The 23,013-nt window shown below is 38.6% G+C and overlaps 1 protein-coding gene across 1 annotated transcript in view; it reads right to left on the bottom strand.

Moving 5' to 3' along the window:
* The window catches only part of smarca2 (SWI/SNF related BAF chromatin remodeling complex subunit ATPase 2), a 42,446-nt gene extending 30,301 nt beyond the window's left edge, over positions 1-12,145 (bottom strand). The window contains exons 1-12 of the mRNA XM_007547345.2: positions 12,018-12,145; positions 9,606-9,866; positions 8,761-8,893; positions 7,700-8,134; positions 6,880-6,981; positions 6,420-6,666; positions 5,500-5,626; positions 4,280-4,453; positions 4,034-4,207; positions 3,067-3,237; positions 2,463-2,513; positions 1,850-1,980 (exon numbers count right to left, since the gene is read on the bottom strand). Coding sequence (XP_007547407.1) covers positions 1,850-1,980; positions 2,463-2,513; positions 3,067-3,237; positions 4,034-4,207; positions 4,280-4,453; positions 5,500-5,626; positions 6,420-6,666; positions 6,880-6,981; positions 7,700-8,134; positions 8,761-8,893; positions 9,606-9,839 — 1,979 coding nt within the window. The 5' untranslated portion in view covers positions 9,840-9,866; positions 12,018-12,145. The remainder of the gene's footprint in view (positions 1-1,849; positions 1,981-2,462; positions 2,514-3,066; positions 3,238-4,033; positions 4,208-4,279; positions 4,454-5,499; positions 5,627-6,419; positions 6,667-6,879; positions 6,982-7,699; positions 8,135-8,760; positions 8,894-9,605; positions 9,867-12,017) is intronic.
* Positions 12,146-23,013: the final 10,868 nt, after the last annotated feature.

The following is a 23,013-nucleotide window of genomic DNA, read 5'->3' as shown; positions in this document are numbered from 1 at the left end:
GCAGAACCTCAGCAGAACACAAGCAGGTCAGCAGAAGGTCAGCAGAAGGTCAGCAGAACCTCAGCAGAACCTCAGCGGAACCTCAGCAGAACATAAGCAGGTCAGCAGAAGGTCAGCAGAAGGTCAGCAGAACCTCAGCAGAACCTCAGCGGAACCTCAGCAGAACATAAGCAGGTCAGCAGAAGGTCAGCAGAAGGTCAGCAGAACCTCAGCAGAACCTCAGCAGAAGGTCAGCAGAACGTCAGCAGAACATCAGCAGAACATCAGCAGAACCTCAGCAGAATGTCAGCAGAACCTCAACAGAACCTCAGCAGAACACTAGCAGAACGTCAGCAGAACCTCAGCAGAACACTAGCAGAACGTCAGCAGAAGGTCAGCAGAAGGTCAGCAGAACGTCAGCAGAACGTCAGCAGAACCTCAGCAGAACACTAGCAGAACGTCAGCAGAAGGTCAGCAGAAGGTCAGCAGAACGTCAGCAGAACGTCAGCATAAGGTCAGCAGAACACCAGGGATCTACTGTGCACATCTGGCTGCAGAAACGTTCTGAACCGCCTGTGTCTCTCCAAGTCAGTAACAGACTCTTAAACTAACTAGAAACCTGGCAGCAGTAATCTGATTACTTTGAAACTGCTCTCAGGAGGTTTTGATAAGGCTTGTGCATAATTCATTACATTATTCCAATTGTTTTGAAACACAAGGATGCATAATTATTCCCAGTTGAGGACGTGAGACAATGCAGATTAGCTTAACAATGATTAAAAACAAGAATGAAACAGAGACTTTGCATCCAAAGTAAAACTAGATGGTTCCCCAGAGAGGAACCAAAGAACGGAGGTCCAAGCGTCTCCTTTATCTTATACATGCATTTTTGTGGCGCAAAGATAAATATTCCAGTTTTATCTTCATTTAATTGAAGAAAATCCACCATTAAACAGCGCCTCAGAACTAACAAACTGTGGAGTTTAGACCTTTTCATTTGGTTAAAATTAAGTGTACAACTGAATATCATCTGCATCTCTAACTGAAGACAGGTTCAAATCTTCTCCCTAAAAATATTTAATGATTTCTTTTCAGTTTGGAGTGAGTGTGTTTATGAGTTGGTTCTCTGACAACGAATGTGGTCGATGAGTTGTACAGAAATTCAGATGTAATGAAGTAAAGCTAAGGGCTAAAGGATGTATTTAATTTAATTTGTCTGATAAATTAATTCTGCTAGAGGCCCGGTACTGGCAGATTTTCAGCTTGACGAGCGCGTATTCAGTGAACGCACCACACTTAAAAGACAACACTCTTCGGTGTGGATGCTATTACTGTGAGAAGCCGCATCAAATTTAGCCGTTTTCAGGATCAGTCGTGTGTTCCAAGTGACGACAGACGGAGGAGCATAAAGAGGTCAAAGAAGTTGTTTAAAAGGAAACTTTCTACAGACATGCGTCTGCAGGCTGATACTTTTAAACTGAGTTAGACTCCAGCAGATCCCAGGGAGGCTGAACGTAACGCAGCAAAGCTCCGGTTTATCCTTTCTGTTTGTCACAGCCAAAGACACAGTCTGCTAAAAGTCAGACTGCTCTGGACAAGATTAAAGGGAGTCAGGAAAGAACTAAACTTTCCATCTCAAATGCATGTTTAAACATTTTTCAGAATCAAACTCTAGTCTTTTCCAGACAGCATTTTTACAAACTGAAGCCACTGAAATAATTCAGCAGTAGTAGGGTAAACAGTGATCCTGCTATTTCCATTCATTTCCATATAAATCTGCCCGTTCTGCTCAGAGCAGATGAAGCTCAGTGAAATGTCGTCAAGGTTTCTGCAGCAGATACCGGCTCAGCGTAACAGTATGGCTTCTCACCCAGGGTTCATCTCCAGCCAAGCCTCCAGCTGGCTGGACTTGGGGGCGTCGGTGCCCTGCAGGACCTTCCCGGTCTCCGTCTGGATCACTTTGACTGGCAGCTCGCTCATCTGGCTGCTCTCATCCATGGGCTGCAACACAACCAGAGCTTTTAGCAGAACAAGCAAGCAAACGCTACGCAGTTTCACAAACTCTGACAGGTTTTTGTTTCTAAAGATGCATATGATAAAAAGGCAAACAGATTAAGACCAAGGAAACAGGAAACTGAAACTTTAGACTTCAGCCGTAAGTAGAAAATCTATTTCTTCCTTGGATTAAAGTCTCTTAATCCAATCGGTGCAATATTCCCAGTTTTTCTGAGTTTGTTTTGGTCTCAGCTCTAAATGACACCACGTTTAGCTGCTAAATTCACAGCTAAACTCACCAGGTTCACTCATATTGAAAAAACTAAAGGATCTTTTAAAGATTTATTACTGATGAGAGGAAAATAAAGAGTCAACAGTCACTAAAATGTTTTCTCTCTGCTCTGAAGTGCAGAGCAGAGCTGCATATTCACCTCCAGCAGTACATGACCAACACTGGTCATGTACTGCTGATTGGTCATGTGACTAACCTCGCCGTCCGGTCCAATGGCGCTGGTACCTTCACCGTCTCCTTCCACCTTCTGGAAATGAAAAAGAAAAACTGCTGAGTAAACGATCTTCGCCCACTTCAAAATAAGAGATGAATGTAAACGTTTAGCTGCTTGAAGAAGTTTTAACAGCTGATAGCCAAAACTTCAACATGGATGTCAAACTAAGGTCAGAGAAAATAAAAAAAATAAACTGCGGTTTCAAATTTAAGCAGAAGAATAAATGTAGGGGAAGCTAACTGTGCTAAATGTTTTAAAAGTTAGCAAAATGCTAACTGATAAAGGAGCTCAGCTATTAGTGGAAATGTGCCCACCACTGCTCAAAACAAACAAGATTAATGATACTTATTTAATTTATGTTTTACATTGACAACATCACGGTTAAGACCAACAAATTAATCAACAATAAATAGTTGTGGTGCCTTTTGCTGCATGTTTCCACCTTCTTCTTTCTTTGACCATTTTCTGTCTGATTACTGCAAATGGAGGCCAACAGAGTTACAGAAATATTTTCTAATATATATTCTTGGTTTTGGAATCGAGCGCCTTTCCAGGAGAAAAGAACAAACCCAAAACTTCTTCCCACCTTCTTTTTCGTCTTCCTCCTCTTCTTCTCCTTGGCAGCCTGAGCAGCTTTGTGTTCGTACACCAGAGTGGTGAGGTTGGCCACGTATTCATCCGTCTGCTGCAGCAGGTAGGCCAGACGCTTGTCCTTCTTCTGGTCAATGAGTTTCCGATAGCCTTCCTCATCCTCTTCCTGGGCAGACGGTGACAGGAGGGGAGTTAGTTCACCTTCAGACTCCTAACTCAGCCTCTCAAAGGCCGCAAATTCAAGACTGATACAATTTCCTAATCTCTGCCTGCAAACATCTAAAACTATTTAAAAAACGTCTAGGAGACAAATCCTAAAATTTGTCAATGGATTCAAATTATGGCTGTTCTAAACCCTTTTATTATTAATAGTAATTTCCCCCTTTGGTTGCAACAAATAAATAATTCAGCTCCTTTTTTAAGAAACCATTTCATTGCTTAAAATACGAACAACACTCAGTGAGAAATAAAACATTTCATATTACATTTTAAAATTAAAAAGCAAGATTAAAGCTAAAGATTAAAATGAGGTACTGCCTTTCATACAACTTTTTTTTTTTATCTAAAAAGATTATTATTTTTTAGGTAATTTATGTTTTATTATTTTTTATACATTATTACACTTCTTGACCACCAAGCAACAAAACGGAGCCAGAAGATATTAAGCAAATCTAAAAACGGGGAGAATTATACTCCAAAGTCTAAAGAGAGCAAAGTTAAGGTTGGAAGTAATTTTAAGTGATAAAAGTTTGAAATAATATTTCCCAGAGTGAGCGCTCTCTTTTCGGCTGCTAACAGCAATTAGCATTTGTCAGCAGCTCACTGGTGGAAGTCAGAGCGTTGTGCAACACAAATAATGGTCCGGCTGAAATACAGCGCGTTGAATAAGACGTCATTTAACGAAACCTCGAGGGAAATAATTTGTCTTTGTCCTTCTGTAGATGATGTGACCACAGACTTACCAGCAGCTTCTTCATCCTCTCCTTCTCCAGCCGCTCCGTCTCCTTCTTCTGCTCCCGCTCGGTGTTTGTGTGCCAGGTGGCGACGGCTCGGGTGAGTTTCTGGATTTTCCCGGACACCGAGCGGTGGTACTCCTTAAAGTCCTTGGCATGTTGGAGAATACTGTTGAGATATTCCTGCAAACCAAGCAACAACGATTAAGCTTTAAAAATCTTCAGGATTTTTACCGTTCAGCTCAGACGGCTCACCTGATGTTTCTGTCGCCGCTTCTTCTCCTGCTCCAGTTTCTGTTGCTTCTCCAGCTTCTCCGTCATGCGCGCCTCCCTGAGCGTCTGCCGCTTGCTGCGCCTGTACGCCTTCGAGTTGAGGGCCGTCTCCAGGGTTGTGTCGCGCCTCATACATGCCACCACATCCTGCCTCAGCTGGACATTACGTCCGGTTGCATAAAAAAAAAGTTTCCATCAATGCCTTTTTATGCACATTATGAAGTGTCACATTCAAAAGGGCTTGAAATTTGAAATAAGTGACTTCACTTCGCAAAATCTTGAGGCTCTGAGTTCTTAGAAAGTCCAAACGTCCATCATGGAGGGAAGACTCTTCATTTTCTGAGATTTATGGTTTATGCTAATTAGCAACCTGTACTTCCTGTTTATCACAGCCATGCATAACAATGGAGGTGTTAACATTTAACAACCACTAGTTATGTTAATTATTTATAATACTAACCATATTTCTATAAATGTTTGAGCCTGATTAATGGAAACACGCCTAAGTGTCATTTTCTTTTTTTCTCTTTTTTACGACGTTTGAAAAGTTTGCTCAAATTTTGTACAACAATTGAATGAAAACATGGCTATATCATAAAAATGTTATCAGTAAAAAGAAATGAAATGGAAAGAGGCATTCCATAATGAAGAAAGTTACAAAAAATATCTAAAAAATCTTTTTGCCATGTTTTCTGGTATTTGTCAAATAGAAATAAATATATTAATTCCAACTAACCTAAAACAGAGAAGATTAATCTGATTTAACTTCAGATGGTGAGAAAAAAATGTTTGTGACTTTTTATTCAGTGAAAGTGAAGATCTGGTTTCAACAGTAAGCGCACGAGTCGCATACTGATGAAACTTCTCCTTAAACAGAGGAGATGTTTAAGTAAAGCGGGGCAACGGTTGCATTCATGGCTGAACAATCTTTATGCTAGAGATGTTTGCATTAAAAACTGTTACAAAAAACTCACCTTAAAGAAAAATGTGTCAGTTTTAAATGGAAAAAAAAAGTTGGATTGCGCCAAAAAGAAAAAAAAAAGTAGTCTTTAGTGGCAGTCCTGAAGAAAATCTGATTAATTTTCTTGTAAAAGTTGCTGTTCATTATTTTTGTTGTTTTCAGAAAACAAAGATTTGCTGGATTATAGTTCCTGTTCTGAACTGAAGACCAAAACCTTCTCATGTAGGTTCAGCTCTCCTACCTGCCGCTGGAAGTTGAGCAGCCGCAGCGCCTTGAGCTCCACCGTCGCTTTAGTTCGGAGGTCCGGAGGCAGAGAGCCGGGCAGACTCTCCAGTTCCTGGATCCGGTGAGCGATCCGGGCCTGCAGTCTGACAGAGACCATCACACCGCCACAGAATACATGACAACGATTTCAGAAAACAGAAATCACTGGGAATTATCACAAGAAACACATTTTCAATTTACGATTATTGGAATCGCTGGCCAACGATGAGAAGCAACAACGGCAGAATGGAGACATTAATCACAGACTGTTAGGGAATAATGAAAACTACAGAGAATAAAAAAAACTAAATTCAGTCTGCAAAACCAGCAACATCTGTAACTTATGTACCATCGTCACAAACTGACCTGTAATCAGATTCTGTTGGCCATGTCTGTTACAGATTAGTTCAAATCCTAATCTGTTGACCTTTAGATGCCAAAATTATATTAATTTCTCCCATGTTCATTAAATTCACCATGACTGAATAGTAAATTAACTGTTTATAAGCACTTATCCAAATTCAGACCGAACAGAACCTCCACCAGACACTTCACCTCCATCAGGTTGAAGGGACACAGATTTTTTTGTGATTTATTTTCAACTATTTCAGTTTAAACTCCAGAGAATTTAATTCCTCTGATAAACAGCTACACCTCACAGAAATGCATTTGAATAAGTTTTAATGAATTTAATGCATTTCAGTGCTGCTCATTCTCTGAGTTTAAAACCAGAACTCTATCAGTGTGGAAAGACAGAAGCCTTGTTCCAGATCTCCAACTTCATTTTCAGTTTTCACGTTTTAGACTATAAAAAAATAAAATAAAATGTGATATTTTATATTTTTGTTCCCAAGAAAAGTGAGAACAGTGACCCTGTGGTTCTGGTCCAAACTCTACCTGAACTCTCTCTCCTGCAGGATTCCCACCGGGTCCAACCCCTGGGGCTTCTGGACCGGAGTGATCCGGTTCTGCTTCTGCTGCATTTGGACCATGGGCGACACCTGCTGCCCTGGAGGGTGAACGGCCCCTGAACTCCCCGGGACGGGGCCCGGGGCCCCTACAGGCGCCTGGGGGGGAGCGGGAGACGGGCGGCCACTGGGGACCGGGGTGAGGTGCTTCTGTGCTTGATTGTCACTAGCTTGACCTGGAAAAAAACATAAGACTTTTAATGATCTTATCCTTCGCTAATCTTTAGCATGTACATGATGTGCCGGTGAAGGAGCTTTTCTGTTTCACATTATACCGGCAAGACAAAGTGACAGTTTTAACAAATATTTGACAAACATGTTGCTTATAAAAGTTAGAAGCTGCTGAGGCTGGAGCAGAAACCGACTCAGGCGTCAGCCTGAGGACTCACCGTCAGTCCAAGGCTTGGGTCCGGTGCTCTGATTGTGTCCTTGCAGTGCTGGTGTTGGGCAGGGGCTCGATTGGGGGCCGCTCATGGGAGCCATCGACATTCCTGTCAGACATAACCAGTTAGATCCAACATGCAACTGTACAAGTTTTCTGAAAATGTCAAGGTGGGCTGAAGAAAACAGCAACAACCAGGAGAGGCTTTCTGACTTTTAAAATAAATGCTGGAGATGTAAAAATACCCAAAAAGCTATCAGTTGTAGCCATATGTATTAAAACTTACTTTATTTACTTATGTTTTTTATTATTGCATGCATTTGCGAGTATTTGTATCATTTACAAACTTCCAGAAAACTGCAGAACAGCTGAAACACTGAGTTCCTTTAAATCTGGTTAAAGTTGCTTCTGAACCATAATTAATGAAACACCAACCAACATTTTGATGTGTAATGTTGGCACTTGATCATGTGTGCACCAGCTTATCGGTCGGCCAATTTATCAGCGACTATTTCCTTAATTTTGGGTGACCAGCTGATATTTACATGTCCAGTCATGTCCACCTCGGCAAAGGTCTAAAAATCAGGCGCCGTCTCTTCTGCTCTGCAGTGAGAGGTTTGACTGACGGACCGGTCCACCAGGTCAGGTCTGCATGTTGCATGTTTGCAGGCAGTCACTTTCACTGTTGCCAATTCAGCAACTTTCTTGTTAGATTTTGCAACATTTCAGACAAAAAACTGGTATCAGCCAAAATCAGAATCGGCGGATGAGGTTTGGTGATCGGGGATCGGCCAGAAAACAGTCATATTATCCCGTTTGGTTCCTACCTGAGGGCCTGTACGGGCTAGCACCAGATGCTTGCTGCTGCGGTGGCGGCGGCTGCTGCTGCTGCTGTGGTTGTTGTGGCTGTTGCTGCGGCGGCAGCGGCGCCTGCTGCTGCTGTTGCATCGTGGGTAGGCTCCTTTTGCCCTGAACAGCCAGCTGGAGGTTCTCGGGCAGCGGCTGCCCACGGGCCAGGATCTTATAGGCCAGGATCTGCGCCCTGAGCTGCTGCAGCTGGACGGGGCTGAAGGAAGAGGGGCCGCGCCCCGGCTGGCCCATCCCCGACATGGTGGCCATGCCTCCCTGAGGGTCCATGGACATCATGGGGCCGGGCTGGGATGGAGGCATGTGGGGCGGGGTCGGCCCGCCTCCACCTCCAGACATGGGGCTGGAGGCATGCTCATGGATTCCCATTGGAGATGGATGTGGAGACATGTATCCTAACCCCACAAACCCCCCAAAGGTTTAATATTTCAGAAAATTCACAACCATCAGCATGAAATTTGTATTTTACTTCTGTTTGGTGACAGATCAACAGACATCTGCCAAGATGTTTAAATATTTTGTTAGATATATAAATGTATTTATTTCTGTTCACTGAAAAAACACAAAATCTTACCAAGTATTTTTGTCCAATTTCAGGTGCAAATATCTCATTACACTCAGAATAAGACAAAACTAACTTACTACTAACTTTTCAGCAAGAAACAGAAGCTGGTTTTAAGTTACTAATCTCATAGTATTGATTTAAAAAAGTACTAGTAGTAAAAGATGAAAAACACAAATGCTAGTCACTCTTATAAAAGCATTAATCATGTAGCTTCCATGAACTGTGTTGGTTTCTCCCATAAAACACCATTAAAATTGTGGTTGTTTAATTTCAAGAGGTGTAAAGACTTATATTTATTTTTTAATAATAATAATAAGCTTTGCTTTCTCAGTTTTGGATTATTAGTTGTCATTTCTTCTAGATAATTCACAGCTTTTATCACTGAAAACTGGATGATGGCGTCAAAAAAAAGCTCAACTTTGAATATTTATTTGAATTTTCCGCCCAGAGCTTCACCTTGGCTGTGCTGGTCCATCGGGCTCTGAGGAGGCCCCATGCCACTGTGCAGGGATCGCATGCCGACACCTTTCATGTGACCGAAATGCATCGCCTCGGCCATCGTCTTATCATTCATGGCCGCCTCCATGGGCTGAAACAAGACAGAGAAACAGGAGACTTGGTCATGCTGCTCTTCCTGTTTGCTCTGCTGGATAAATCTGACTGGTAGTAAATATATTAACACATTTTTTATAGCTTTTGTTTTAGCTGTTTTGATTGGGGTTGATTTTTTTCTTTTACAATGAATATCTCTGCTTTTGCAGCTGGTAGGTCTTTTGCTCTTACTTTTTATTACTTTTTACATTTATTATGATTTGTAACCATAGCAGCAAAGTATTATTTTTACTACCTTGAGCAGCTAATTAGTGTCTCAAAGTTTCACATAATATCTGAACTACAACCCCAAATCCCAGAGGAGTTGAAAAGGAGATTTCATGAATGCAGAGCAGAGGGAGAAGCAGAAACAACTGTCTTCAGTCAGAGGCATGTTCAGATTTGTTGCAAGACTGACTGCTACTGGAGAACCTTCCTGCCTACAGCATCACCGTCTATGACAACTCTTTTAAAGACACTTGGCTGTTATGAATTACAACATTTAGCTTCCCTTTGGGATAAATAAAGTATTATTGAATAGAAGTGGCAACGATCACTTGATAAAAATCTAATTTAGCAGAAAATTTTACTTTATTAAACTTAGAAAAATAAATTGCATCCAGATAACTTGAATTTGCTTCAGAAGTTTTGTCAGTGCAACAACAAAGAAGTGTTAAACTCTCTGTGAGGCAGTAGCAGGGACAGCCGACCTTATGCATAGGATACATGTTGTCCTGAGAGTAATCGCTTTGTCCCTGGGCCTGCATGCCATGCGGTGCGTTGGGTGTTCCTGGTCCAGGACTGGGGCCCATCATGCTGTGAACAGAACCTGGTGAGGGGTCGGGTCCGGGGCTGGGGCCCAAGATGGGCCCTGGGGACAGGCCTGCCCCTGGTGACGGGCCAGGATGGGACATGCCACCTGACGTGTCTGACGGCGTGGACATCTACTGGACTGAGAGGACACCAGTCAGCTGAGGGGGGATAAACAACAAGCACTGGATTTTAGATCAGGTGAACAACGACGGGAAACAAAGAAAAGGAAAACATTTTACATGTACCATTTCATTTTAACCTTTTATAATATCAGATATGTTTAAAAACATATCTTTAGATATTCAAATATTGTGATGGAACTGGGAATTAGTCTTCTAATGGCAGTTTTGCTAAGCTTCCAAATACTTTAAAATAGTTTGAAAATCACCTTAAACCTCTTCCATAGTGGACAACAATAACAACAACAACATAACTGATGTTCTTCTATCTTAGTTGGTGATCACCCACTTGTGCTACAGAGCAGCAAATTCAAGGTCATCCCAAGGTATCATAAGCCTGGCGGGCTGTCAGGCTTTTCTTGTGCTCCTGCCAGGCTAAGCATTGTTTGTTAATTTATTATAAGTTTTTTATACACCAGTAATAGTGAAATGGTTGGAAACAACATGGCAACGTAGTACGGTCAGTATATGATCACATCAGGTAAGGAGTCTTTTTTTTCATTTGAACTCTGTAACCACTTCCTGTCTTTACTGGTTTACATGCCAACAACTTCAGTGAATAAAGTGACAAGCCGCAGCTACAGGACAAAAAATGTCCTGTACAACAGAAGTGCAAAAAATTATATTTATTTTGTTTGCATTTTTTATGTTTGTCATTTTTTAAAACGTTAAAGATTGATCATATAATGTCTTCCAATTACACATAATTAACTAGTGATATTTTCAAAATTTGCCGTCAACTGGAAACACCTTTTAACTCAGAAACATGGTGGGCAGTCGTCCTTACCGGACTTTGTAACTTTTGTGGGGGAAACTCTGAAACTGGCAAAACTCTGGTTATTATGACAACCGGTGATCAGTAATTCAAGTTATTTGATCGTAGGAACCTGACTGCTCTAATTTCTCCTTCTAAAATTGTGTGAAATCAGAAAAGGTTTTCATTTTGACTATTTGTGTTCAGTTTAAAACAAATCATAGTGTGGAGCCAGTTATGTGTTTTTGTGTAGCTGAAATGAAATGAAATTAATTTGTTTTGGGGTTTTTTGTTTGTTTTGTTTTTGTCTTGCTTTGTCTTTTGTGGGAGCACAGAAGAAAAATAATGAAACAAAAATTACAACAGGAAAAAAAAACAGGCAGTGTTTCAGTTTCAGAACTGCAAATTGCAGATTCCTGATCTGGCAGATGAAAACTGTCATCCTATTTCAGTACAGCTAAAAGTACAAAACCTTAATCTGTGATTCATGGTTAAACTAAAACTGTGAAGGTGAAAATTTTAATTTGATCCAAGAGGATTATTAGTCATAACAGATTTAGTCTTATCTTTTCAGTACAGTTCTATGGGGCATTGGCCCCTCTTTACCCCGTCTAGAACCGCCCATGCTATAAAGCTACCTAGAAAAATACAACATAGGAAACATTTAATTAAAAGCCGATATGAAGTCATGTATAATGTTTATTGCTATCTTTTCCTGATAAAATGTTATTGTTTTAAATAAGCTGTCAATACTGAAAACAGATTTTTCGGTACAGTGTAAAAATGACATCCCCGATGAAGGAGTACGTCCAGGTTAACAGCAACATACATAACAGACGCATAGTTCAATGTTTTATTGGTTATCGGACTGAAATGCACACTGGTATTGCCTAGCGCAATACCAAAATATAAAGCTTAAAGTTAAACACACAACGGGATCTCTGAGACATTCCTGTACTGTTACGTGACCGTTAGCTGGTGAACTATTACCATGAAGAAGAAGCGACTCTGATTGGATCATCATGGCTTCCCCTAAAAAACTGGTGGCCATCATGTGCAAGACAAAAATCAAACTAAAGATGAAAGTCGGGCTTTTGTCAGCGTCATGCCAGCACCTTTAGAGACTTAATGCAAGTTAAATACGACGCTCAGAAAGATGAGGGCTCGCAGAGCAAATAATTGAGGCGATTTTAAAGGTGTTTGTTTGGCTCGAGCGAGAACTTAGCTAACAGCTAGCTAGCTTAGCCTGCTAGCTGTCGTTTCGGACTGCTACCCTGTGATGTGTTCCGTGTCACAAAGTTTGGACAGTTAAACACCAAGCAGAGTTATTAGAAAAGCGTAAAGATTAGGGAAAAAAGCGACGTGAATTATTTTACCTTTCAGTTGTTGTGTAACCGCACACTGTTAGAAGGGATTACTGTAACGTTTCTTCAGAAATATGACGGGTGTCTAGAAGTTCACTCCCCCTCGGTGTTGTTTTGCTGTCATATTCAGTTTGCTCTCGTCTCGCCTCGCCGACACTGATTTGTCAATGTCACCGGAAGTTCCGCCTCCCGAGGCTGGTGATTGGGTGAATATCAGTCAGTCTTTGTTTTGTTTATATGGGGCGTATGCCTACTTTATTGCCACTTATTATTGGGAATTAGGGCTCTTTTCTGAGATCTGGATCTACTTTTTCTGTTTACACTCGTTTGGCTCTCAAAAAGGTACTAAGATTTTTTTCAGTATTTATATTCAACACGTGAAACTCTTATGCAGACTCATTACACAATAACTATGTATAGTTATTCAAGTTCATCTGTTGTCTTTCACATCCTTTAAGCGAGTGGTGGTATAAACCCTACCCATCATATGGCAATTCAAATGTTTATTTTATTGCTAATTTTGATAATTAGCTGTATTTATTAAAGTAAGAAATAATCCAAAATTGACCCAACTGAAGTTTCATTGATTGACAGGAATTATGCTATGGCCCTTTCAATCTCGTGGAAAACTACTGACTTTACAGTTGTGATTATTATTATTATTTTTTTTTAATATCATTGTTTAACCAGCTGGATGTTCACAAAACGCCATATCCATATCAGTTGGAAGTTGAGTGGAAGGAAAAAATGCAGAAACAACACAGAAAACATTACCCTTGAGGCTATTGTCAAAACCTCAGAAGAGGTTTAACTGAAGATATGGATTGAACCATTAAAGCATTAAAGCATTAAACCATTCTAAGGTGTTCACAACATGTCTTGTGAACAAGACATGTTGTTCATGTCTAGCTGTTTTTTGCTTCTTTTTTTTTTCTTTTTTTTTTTTTACTGAAATCCTTTTTTTGTTTGTTTGCATAGTTGTTCTCACTACTAATTAAATCCGACCGCTTCTGAATTAGTTCCATATGAATGGCACAGGTTGGATGTTTTTGGGTGTGAAAAGATCAGAACTGGTTCATTCTGCTGTGAAAAAGTCAGATATTGGTTTCATATGAAAAGGGCTGCAGTGTTGCTCACTTCTCGCTTCCTTCTACTAACAAACTTCAAATTTAATTTCCCAGCATAACCAGACACCAGCTCATACTTCCAAACACTAACATATTTTTTGTAGGTATTTCTGGATTAAAAATCTTAAATTTCAAGTTTTATTGGTCTTAAGAAATAATAATTAGATTAAATTTGTGCTTTCATTGCCATACTGTTTGTCGTCAAAGGTGAAGTTTTGTTAGTGAATGTATCTTAGGTTAAATGTGGCGCGTTCTAGTTTCTGTAGGCATTTCGTTAAATGAACACTAGATGGCAGCCCTGATCCACAGTTGTCGCAGTAAAAATGGGTTTCGTGCAGCTCTGGAGTTTAATACCAAGTCTTTATGAATAACACGCACCTGAGCTCAAAACAAACAAGAGCTGAGTCTGAAACTATGTAGCTGGTATTTACATATCAGTAAGTCTGATTATAGCATTGTGGAGTTGCAGAGGCTCGGCATGCAAATGAAACACAAGTTTAGCAAAACTTTATTTGCATCATTTTGACATCAGAAACTGTGTTTTGATTTCATTATGAAAAGATAAAGCTGTTTTCACTGAATATTTGTTTGTTAAACCTCAACAGTCGTATAATTATTATTATTATCATCATTATCCTGTTTTTTTCCCCGCAGCTCAATATTTGTTTGCATTGACATCGAGTGTACCTCATTCAAATAAATCAAATCATGTTGGTTAGCTTAAAGAAATGTGTATTCAAAATATTTCTCATCATTCACTCTGAGAAATACCTTTTGTGTAAACATGTGCTGTCATAAGTTACCTTTATTTAAAGTGAAAAAGGTGCATTTGCAGCAAGATGAGCGGAACTTATTTTTTAAAATTCAGTCAGAAGGATTTGCAATGCGTCATAGTTTGGTATGTGTGCGTTGTGGATGAGTGGTGACTCTGGGATGACCTGGGAAGACACTCAAAGGCTTCACCAACCTCATTTGATTAAACTCACAGGTCAATGACCAAAGCTCATTTGAACTTTGATCTTAACTTCCCCTCCTTAACAATTCTCTTCTTTCTTATGTATCTACAGAAAGGATGCACAGAGGGTTCCCAAATGTAAATTTGTCCCAAAGTAAACAAATCGAATCAACTTCGCGGTTGCAGCCGCCGGCGTCTTTAGAGTCGCAGAGCCAGGAAAGGGCTTGGCCGCAGTCATTTGTCAGTGAAAGGACTAGTGGTTGCGGCTTCCATTCACCTTGAAACGTGCCGTAAAAAGTCTCCGGGAAGTCAATGGCATGACATTTTATTCAAAGGGAACCGGCCTTTTTTAATGGACGGGTTGAACAATGGAACATTCAGGTACAAAGACGGCGTATTCTCCTTCCAAAATCCTGTTTTATTCATGTGAAACCTGAACAAATCAACTCAAAATTGTGTTTTTTATTAAGTGACTGCATTTTAAGTTTACACTTTTTAACCACTAAAAATATTCAGTGCAAATTATATTTTTGGCAAAATGCAAACAAAACTTTTATTTTTATTGCAGCACACTGGCATGTGGTTTGGTGATTTCCAGTTGATTGCTTAGTTGTGTAAAATCAAAATAATTTTTAAATATATGTCAAGTATATTCAAATGTATTCATCAATGTTTCATAAATGTTTCAAAATGTTACTTTGACTGTGAAGGGACAAATTTCTGATTCTGTACAACAATAACTGACAGATTTTAGCATAAAGTTTTTAAAATAACATTGGTCCTTGTTCATAACAATCTCATTATTTTTTACCTTCAGTACATTTACATTATTATACATTCTAAAATATTTGAGGGGTGTACTTAAATCACCTTAAATATACATATATTGTGTTTATTTAGAAAACTTTCTTTCCTACTTATGTACAAAAGGAAAGAATAATAAAAGCAATTTCTATTCCAGAAGAATGAATGGAAACTACATTCATGGTAGCTATAAATGATATAATCACTAATAAAAACCTGTTTGTCTCCCATCAGACAAAACTAAAACATTTGTGATAAAAGAAAGAATTACATATTTGTTGTAAAATGAATCTGTTATTCCTGATTTAAATTATTAGAAAGAACAACAAAATTAAATTATTTTATATTACGTGTTAATGAAGTTATGAAATGATTTCATCTTTTTTGATTATTCTCTTTCAAACATGTTGTGTCTCTGACAGACATACAGAAACAGACATTGATGGATGAGCCGCGCGCTAATCTGCAGGTGTGAGCAAACAAAAGGTGTGCTATAATTAGTTTTACATGTGCCACATTTGGCAGCATGCTGTTTGCTTTTCTCTGTGTCACCTGAGCTTCCCATTTGAATAACCAATGCTCAGATTGCGGTGTACTTATTATTTTTCCCTGGGTTTGATGATGAAGTGACTGTTTAAACAGCAGAGACAGGCAGCATGCTGGTCATGAGGAGCTTGTTTAACATACGACAGTTCACACTGTTTGAGTCTGTTTCACAATCCTTTATACATTTAGTGTATAGTTTATGACTGATATTAGCAAGAATTATTATAAGCTGACTTACGCTCCAGTTTCCATTTTGCCTTGAGGAATGTTTGAATCTTTAGTTTTATATCCTGCAGCTAAAAGGATGTTGGTTAAAACAAAAAACAGTTTACCGATGGTAGATTTGAAAAGTGGTATTTTCTACACCTCTGCTGAAAATCTGTCTTTGGTTTCTCTAAATAACTTCAATTTAGTGTATTCTCAGAAAGGCCTGTCACAATAACACATTTTACTTGATGATAGATTGTCCCAGAAGTTATTGTTTTTTGTGACCATTTTCAAGTAATATACAGGTAATGACATAATAATAATGCAAGAACACATTCTCAAAGATCAATAAACTTTAAATTCTGATGAACATTTAACACTGGAACTGGAAGACATTTTAAATATTCAAAATAAATAAACAAAACAACAGAAACAATAAATAAAATATTTTGTAATGTAAACTAAATTGTCCTTCAAACAAAGGACTGCTAGAGACCAAAACACCAGACTGAAAACTTTGTCATCAAGTTTTTGACTGCGATAGAAATACACCCTGCCAGGTTTAGGTTTAAAAGAAGATGTTTGCATTGCGACAGGCCTGTATCAGCTCTCATTAGACTAATATTCTCCAGAATTGCACAAATATAAAAAAATAGTAAAATAGTCTTACCAAACTGCCAATACTGGGAAAAAGATCAAACAAACAGCATCTGGAATGTTACAGTGTTTGTATCCTAATCAAAAGATTTCATAACTAAATGCCAACTTTTCAATATAAATTTCATGACATTTTAAATATTTATCAAATTGAACTAAAATCCAAAACTAAAACTAAGAGCTAAATTGATGACTTTGGCATCTAAATATTTTCATTTCCTCATTTTCACAGTAACAAACAGTAGCTTTGTTTCCATTCAGTTGTCGAGAGAATTTTGAGTCAACTTTTGAAATGTCAACACTGCAAAAACACAAAATCTTACCAGGATTTCTGGTTTAGTGAAAATATATTAGTACACTTGAATTAAGACAAAACTAACCTAAAATTAACAACATCAAGAAATAGGAGATTGATTTAAGTAAATAAATCCTTAATATTATTGAAAAGCAAAATTAGTTCTAGTTCTAATTGCATTGACAGACTATTTCACTTATTTCAAGTCGTTACCTAGCAACCTGAGCCCAGCCAGCTCGTTACCTAGCAACCCGAGCCCAGCCAGCTCGTTACCTAGCAACCCGAGCCCAGCCAGCTCGTTACTTAGCAACCAAATTCTAACTCCATTGGCAGATTATTTCACTTACAACATGGGGAAATTGTCTTGTTATAAAAAATTTTATTATCTGACAACGGAACTCGTATTTTCAGCAACATTAAGGAATTATTTCATTAAAATAAGCTCTTATATCTTGCTGTAAAGTTACTTATGAGTAAATTTTGTCTCATTATTTTTGTCTTGGACTAGAAACAAGAGTAAAAGTTTTTGGTAAGGTTTGGTGATTCTGCAGTGAAGAAAAAGGTAAAAATAATTGAATTAGGAGTTAAATGATAATACGATAAATAACCATCCCTAATCTGGCGACCATATACACACATGAGACTTTTGTGATTCCCCAATTTGTAATTTGGGATCCAAGTTTAAACTTCTGAGCTTAATTTGCTGTAAGATTAATATTTGCGCTGCTGGACCCAGCTCTTTCTAATCATCTGTCTGAAAGATTGCTGCAGGCTTTTTTTGTTGTTTTTTTGGATCTCCTGAAGCTCTGACAAGTGTTTGCTATTTCTCTCTTTAACTGCGACTCATGAAAGGAACACTTCAAGCAGATTTACAGGCGGTTGTCCAGTGCCTTCCTTTATCATTCCACCTCAGTTTCTCCATGTTTGCAAAAGCTGCTTTCGGAGGACTCTCCGGGGACCGGCATCTGGTCCAGAGCAACAGCACCGAGATCTTTTTCCAAGATGGTGCGGGGGCCATGTCGGAGGCTGTGAAGAAAGGAAACGCTGTCAGAGCAAGCCTCTTTGTAGTTGCCTTTGTTGCAGGTGCCCTGCCATTCACTGTTAAAGCCTGCTGTTTAATATTACAACCTGCTGGACATCTGGTGGCTGTGGCTGAAAGAAAGCAGCAGAACGATGATGACCCTGCTTGATAATATTCTCTGACAGATAATAACAGATGTTGATTATTAACAGATGATAAAATAAAATTTCAACTAAGCCTTTTATGGCTTAACAAGTCTTGTTCTGTATCCTTTATACAAAGTAATGCTTATTTTCTTATCTAATGTTTAGTTTTCATAACTAAAACAATTAAGTCTGAATTGACTGAGCCAGATTTTATCTATCTAGATCTAGCTAGCCAACTAGCTAAATCGCTAGATATATAGATCTTACTAGGTAGCAATCTAGCTAGTTGGCTAGCTGGATCTAGTTAGCCAAATTTAGATCGCTATCTAGCTATTTAGAATAATTTTTCCCCATGTTTGACCAGGTAATATATCAGCCAATTTGGATATCTATTAAGCTATCTAGCTAGCTAGCTAGCTTGTTAGATCTGGTTAGCTATACGTAGCTAGTTAGAGATGCAGCTATCTAGCTAGCAAGATATTAACAGATGACTAAGAATACCCTCTTTTTGAAAGAGGCTATACAAAGAACAAATCCATATGATCTATATCTGCACACAGTGTGAGAGATCATTTAGAAATTAACAACTTTCTGCAGTAAAATGTCAGAAGTCCTTAAAGTACCCAAAAACTGGACTCAAGTAAGAGTCCTTCAACATATTTTACTCAAGTAAATAAAAATTACTAAATTTGAATTTAAAAAATGAATGAGCAACGTAACTCAATGCATTTTGCTGCAACATTTTAAGGCATGTATACGAAAAGAACGGCTTCTGGAACTTTACTGGCGTCTATAATTGAGTTGTGTCCTTTTCTCACAACCCGATGGAACCAGAGAAAACAGATGAAAGAGAGCAAGACTGGATAGTTTGGTCCTTTTTATCCAAATGTGTTTCCAGGCCTTTCAACTTGTAGCAGAAGTGAAGCAGAAAGCTCAAAGCCAGCATGTGTTTTAGGCTTGTCACAGTGAGTCGATGGGGGGGTGATGGAGTCAGCCCTGAATACCTGCCCATCGTCAGCACTCAGTCAGCATCTGTAAGCTGTTAGGTCCACTTCATCTCAAACAGATGCACAGAAGTGGTGTTAGTGGTGTTAAGGACTTAAAAAAGAGGCAACATGTCTGTTTGTATTTGGAGAATCAGGTATCTGAAGGGGAAAAATGCTGTCTTTTAATATGTGGTATGAGGTTTGTATGGTGATTTGGATGGATTTTTTTTCCACAAACAAAATTCAATGATAGTGCTCCTGGATCTCATCTATTTCTTTTTTTTTCCAAGTTCATACCCATAAAATACAAGTGAGGTTTTGTTTCAACTTAACTTGAAGCACCATATGGTTTAGTTACACAGTGAAGCAAGTGTTGGAAACAGTTTGGTAGGTACTTTCAGAAAAATACTTGGCAAATAAAAAGGCGATCCATCATCATTCACCATTCATCTTGAGTAAAATTCAACCTGTAAGATAAGCAAATCACCACAGAGTGGCTGAAGAACTCAAACCAAGACATAGATCTTCTGACGTCTTTTCCAAGAGTTTCAGCTGTTATAATACATCATGCAGCCATGGTAAAAGAAAAATACTCTTTGTCAATTCCAGGGTTTTAACATGTAAATATTCTGTTCTAACCTGATGTGTAGAAAACCAGGCATTATTTATTTAGAAAGGAATGTAAGAACACATAAAGCGGAGACTGACGGAGTTTCTTCCCTCTTGTGGCAGGCGTAGAAACTTAACTGTAAAATAAATAAATAAGCAGCAAATAAAGTCGATTTTTTTCCTGTAGAAATGCCAACAGAAATGTGTTTACAGAATTTAACAGAAAAACATCACTATAAATTACGTAGCTGAAACCAAATCTCCATTTGTTGCTGCGACTGTTAGCATCGTAGCAGAGCTAGCGGCTTCAGGAAATCAGAAACATAACAGTTTAAATATGCTTTATCTGACCCCTCAGAAGTTTCCTGTTTACAGTCAGTTGTTGTTTTTGTTAGAGAAACAGCAAAGAATTATAACACCAGAAACATTTCCAGCTATTTTAATATAAAGTCAGAGTTAGCACTGCAGCGTAGCTTGTGGCTACAGGAAGTAGCACCTGTCAGGAGCGATCCCTTGATTGGACTGTCGATCTTTTCATCCTACTGTTGTAAAAAGGAGAGAGAGTAAAGAGAGAAAGACTTGAATATGAACTGAGTAAAAATAAATCACTTTAAATAGTTACAAAATATGTAAATCTTTAGGATTAGAAGAGCGCTTGCTTTCTTTCAGCCATGCTCACAAATTGAACACCACGTACAAATCTTCATGGAAACATAAAAGAGAAACATATTTTAAATGTTCTTCAAAATTTATGTAAAACTCTCAGATATGTTTCGCTGCCTTTCTCGTGCAAACCATCATTTTATTTCTTGGCTTGATATTTTACCAGACAATTGTCATTAATTTCTGTCAAAAGATACATTTTCAACCTGATTTTTGGTCACATTTATCTTTATGAAGCATTTTCTTTTCCTCTTATATCAGAAAAACCATTTTTAAAAAATTGTTTTCAAGACAGATCACAGCTCAACAGGTTCGTCAGAGAGCTGCCCACCCCTGGATGCTTGTACAAAATTAACAAACAAACCAGAATGTGATATTTTGTGACTATTAAGAGGAGCTTTGTGTAAATAATCTGTTAGAACCAGTAAACGTTGAATTATCTTCGCTATAGGACTGCATAAAGGGAAAACGTGGTTCCAGCAGTTGTGAATTGAAACTCTTTGTTGATTACAGAAGCAAAGTGTCTTTTAACTGGGGAAGATTTCAACAAAAGATGTGTTGAGCAACATGACAGAAGTGATAGATGAAGGTATTTTGCAGTGTTTTTTTCACATGGGTTTTGACCTGCGTGTAAACTCTGCTACATTTGTACCAGTGACGTAAACACAGGATGACAGGTGAGGCGGTGCTCACCTGTCGTCCTGACAAGTTAGAATACTAACAATGAGACATTCTGTCCACTTGATGGGTACATAAATTTATTTCCTGTATAATTTTAAAATGTTTGTGGCCACAATCTCTGAAATTCACCTGGATTACTGATACAGGAAGTTAGCACATGCTCCCTGCTGGCTCTCTTTACGTCGCTAAGTTTGATTACCTGCTATCGTTCCAGTCTGCCTAATATATTCAGTGAGTGTGTGTGACATATGTAGTGTTTCTGATGGGACATAAAAGTGCAGTGAAAGTGCAGAGGGTGATAAAAAGTACCATGCGACACTGACAGGGGGCAGTGCTGAGCTTCATAGACACAATGGAAACAGTAGCTGAAGACATAAAGTCGGATTAGGACGGATCCAGAACAACCTTTCCTTACAGCACACCCTTTGTAAAGTTACACAGACAAAAATAAACAGCAATAATTTGTTATTTAGCTGCGATAAGAGAAAAAAAATCAGGGTTTATTTTCCAGTCATATTTTCAACATATTTTTTATTCTTCTATAAATGTCACAGTTTCAAACTAAATGTTTAGCATCAAACTATATTGCTCACTAACTTAATATTTGGCTTGGTGTTAAATATTTAGTTCTAAGCTAAATATTTAGCACCAGATTAAATATTTAATTAGCAAACTAAATATTTTGTTAGAAGCTAAATCTGAAGCACCAAGCTAAATATTTAGTTAGTGGGCTAAATACTTAGTTTGCAAGTAAACTAGCTTACAGATAAATAATTAACATGAAGCTAAATATTTAGTTAATATGCAAATTCATTTGCCAATAGCTAGAAGTGGTAAATATGGGGATTAGACTATGGGTTATTTAACCTTATTGCAGGTTAAATAACCCAAATTACTGCTTCTAATTTTTGATTCCCAGACCTATTTGGTGATTATCATTAAAAAAAATCTAATTTGATTTGTATGAAACTGTTATGCTTTCTATAACAGTATAGAAAGCATAATTAAAAGCATTTTAAACAACTCAATGTGTCAAGTAAGGTCAAAATTATAAACCTCTACTTTGGGTTTTATATTTTTGTTCATCTCTCTGAACCGATTTGACTTGTCTCTGATTTTACTGAAGTCACATTTCTTTTTTTCTCTACATTTTAGATTCTAAACAAGTTTATTTCAGTTTCATAATCATCATTTTTCCCTCCATGATCTTCTGAAAACGTGCTAGATTTATCGTACGCAGGTTTCCACTTGCTGTAATGCACACCAGTCTTAATAGCGTGTGTGTAAACAGAGGATGATATATGTTTAGTCAGCCTTGTGCAGTTTGACAGCTTTCAAGGCTTTAAGCCATTACTCAGGTGTGGACAGACATGTTTCTGACAAACTGGATCAGATTCGTCAGCCTTCATCTTTTCACTCGAGACTCAACACTCACTTTAGCAGAACAATGCGTAAGAAAAGTGTTTATATGTTGAATTTGAGCCTGTGGTATTTCACCTGGCGCTGCAGAGGAAAGCTCACTGGCAGCGAGTGGCAGCCGCCCTTCACTACAATTAATATGTGACTCCTCTGCTAACAAAGCGCTTGTCAAAAAGTCCTGCCTCCCAACTCTGAGGCCTTTCTCAACACAAATCCCACCCCCTCTGCACCATTACCCACTGAAAAGGCATTTCTCCTTTCTGTTTCAGAGCTGTAACTTTCTAGCCCTGGACAGGAATCTTGTGACGACTTGTTCACCATCAGATTGGCGTGACATTTTTGTCAGGCTCGTGTTTTGTTTCGGCACTAAGCTTTCACAGAATTGTGTGAAAAGTCTGTGGTTGTTTCTTCGCTCAAACTGCGTCTCCTCCGTCTGCAGCCTTTCCATGAACAGGGTAACTCTGGACGCTCGCTGCCTCATCGAAAGGCCCGGTCCACACGCAGCCGGGTGTAAAACGATGACAAACGAGATATTTGTTTCTGTAAAATCAATCAATCAAGTTATTTGAATAACACATTTCAGCAGCAAGGCAGTTCAAGGTGCTTTACATAATAAAAACACAAAATTAAAAAGTTATAAAGAAAACACCATGCAGTCAACAATTGAACAGACATTATATTTGGAGGAGTGCTGTTACTAAAATCATCAATACACATCAAATAAGTTGGTCAGTGTTTCATTTTTTATGGTTCAAAAGCAGCTCAAAACAAGGAGTTTTAGTCTAGATTTAAAGGAGCTCAGTGTTTCAGCTGTTTTGCAGTTTTCTGGAAGTTTGTTCCAGATGTGTGGTGCACAAAAGCTGAATGCTGCTTCTCTATGTTTGGTTCTGGT

Source organism: Poecilia formosa, unplaced genomic scaffold, assembly GCF_000485575.1.
Source record: "Poecilia formosa unplaced genomic scaffold, Poecilia_formosa-5.1.2 Scaffold20, whole genome shotgun sequence".
NCBI classification, from domain to species: domain Eukaryota; kingdom Metazoa; phylum Chordata; class Actinopteri; order Cyprinodontiformes; family Poeciliidae; genus Poecilia; species Poecilia formosa.
This window is presented reverse-complemented; position numbering and strand designations above follow the sequence as displayed.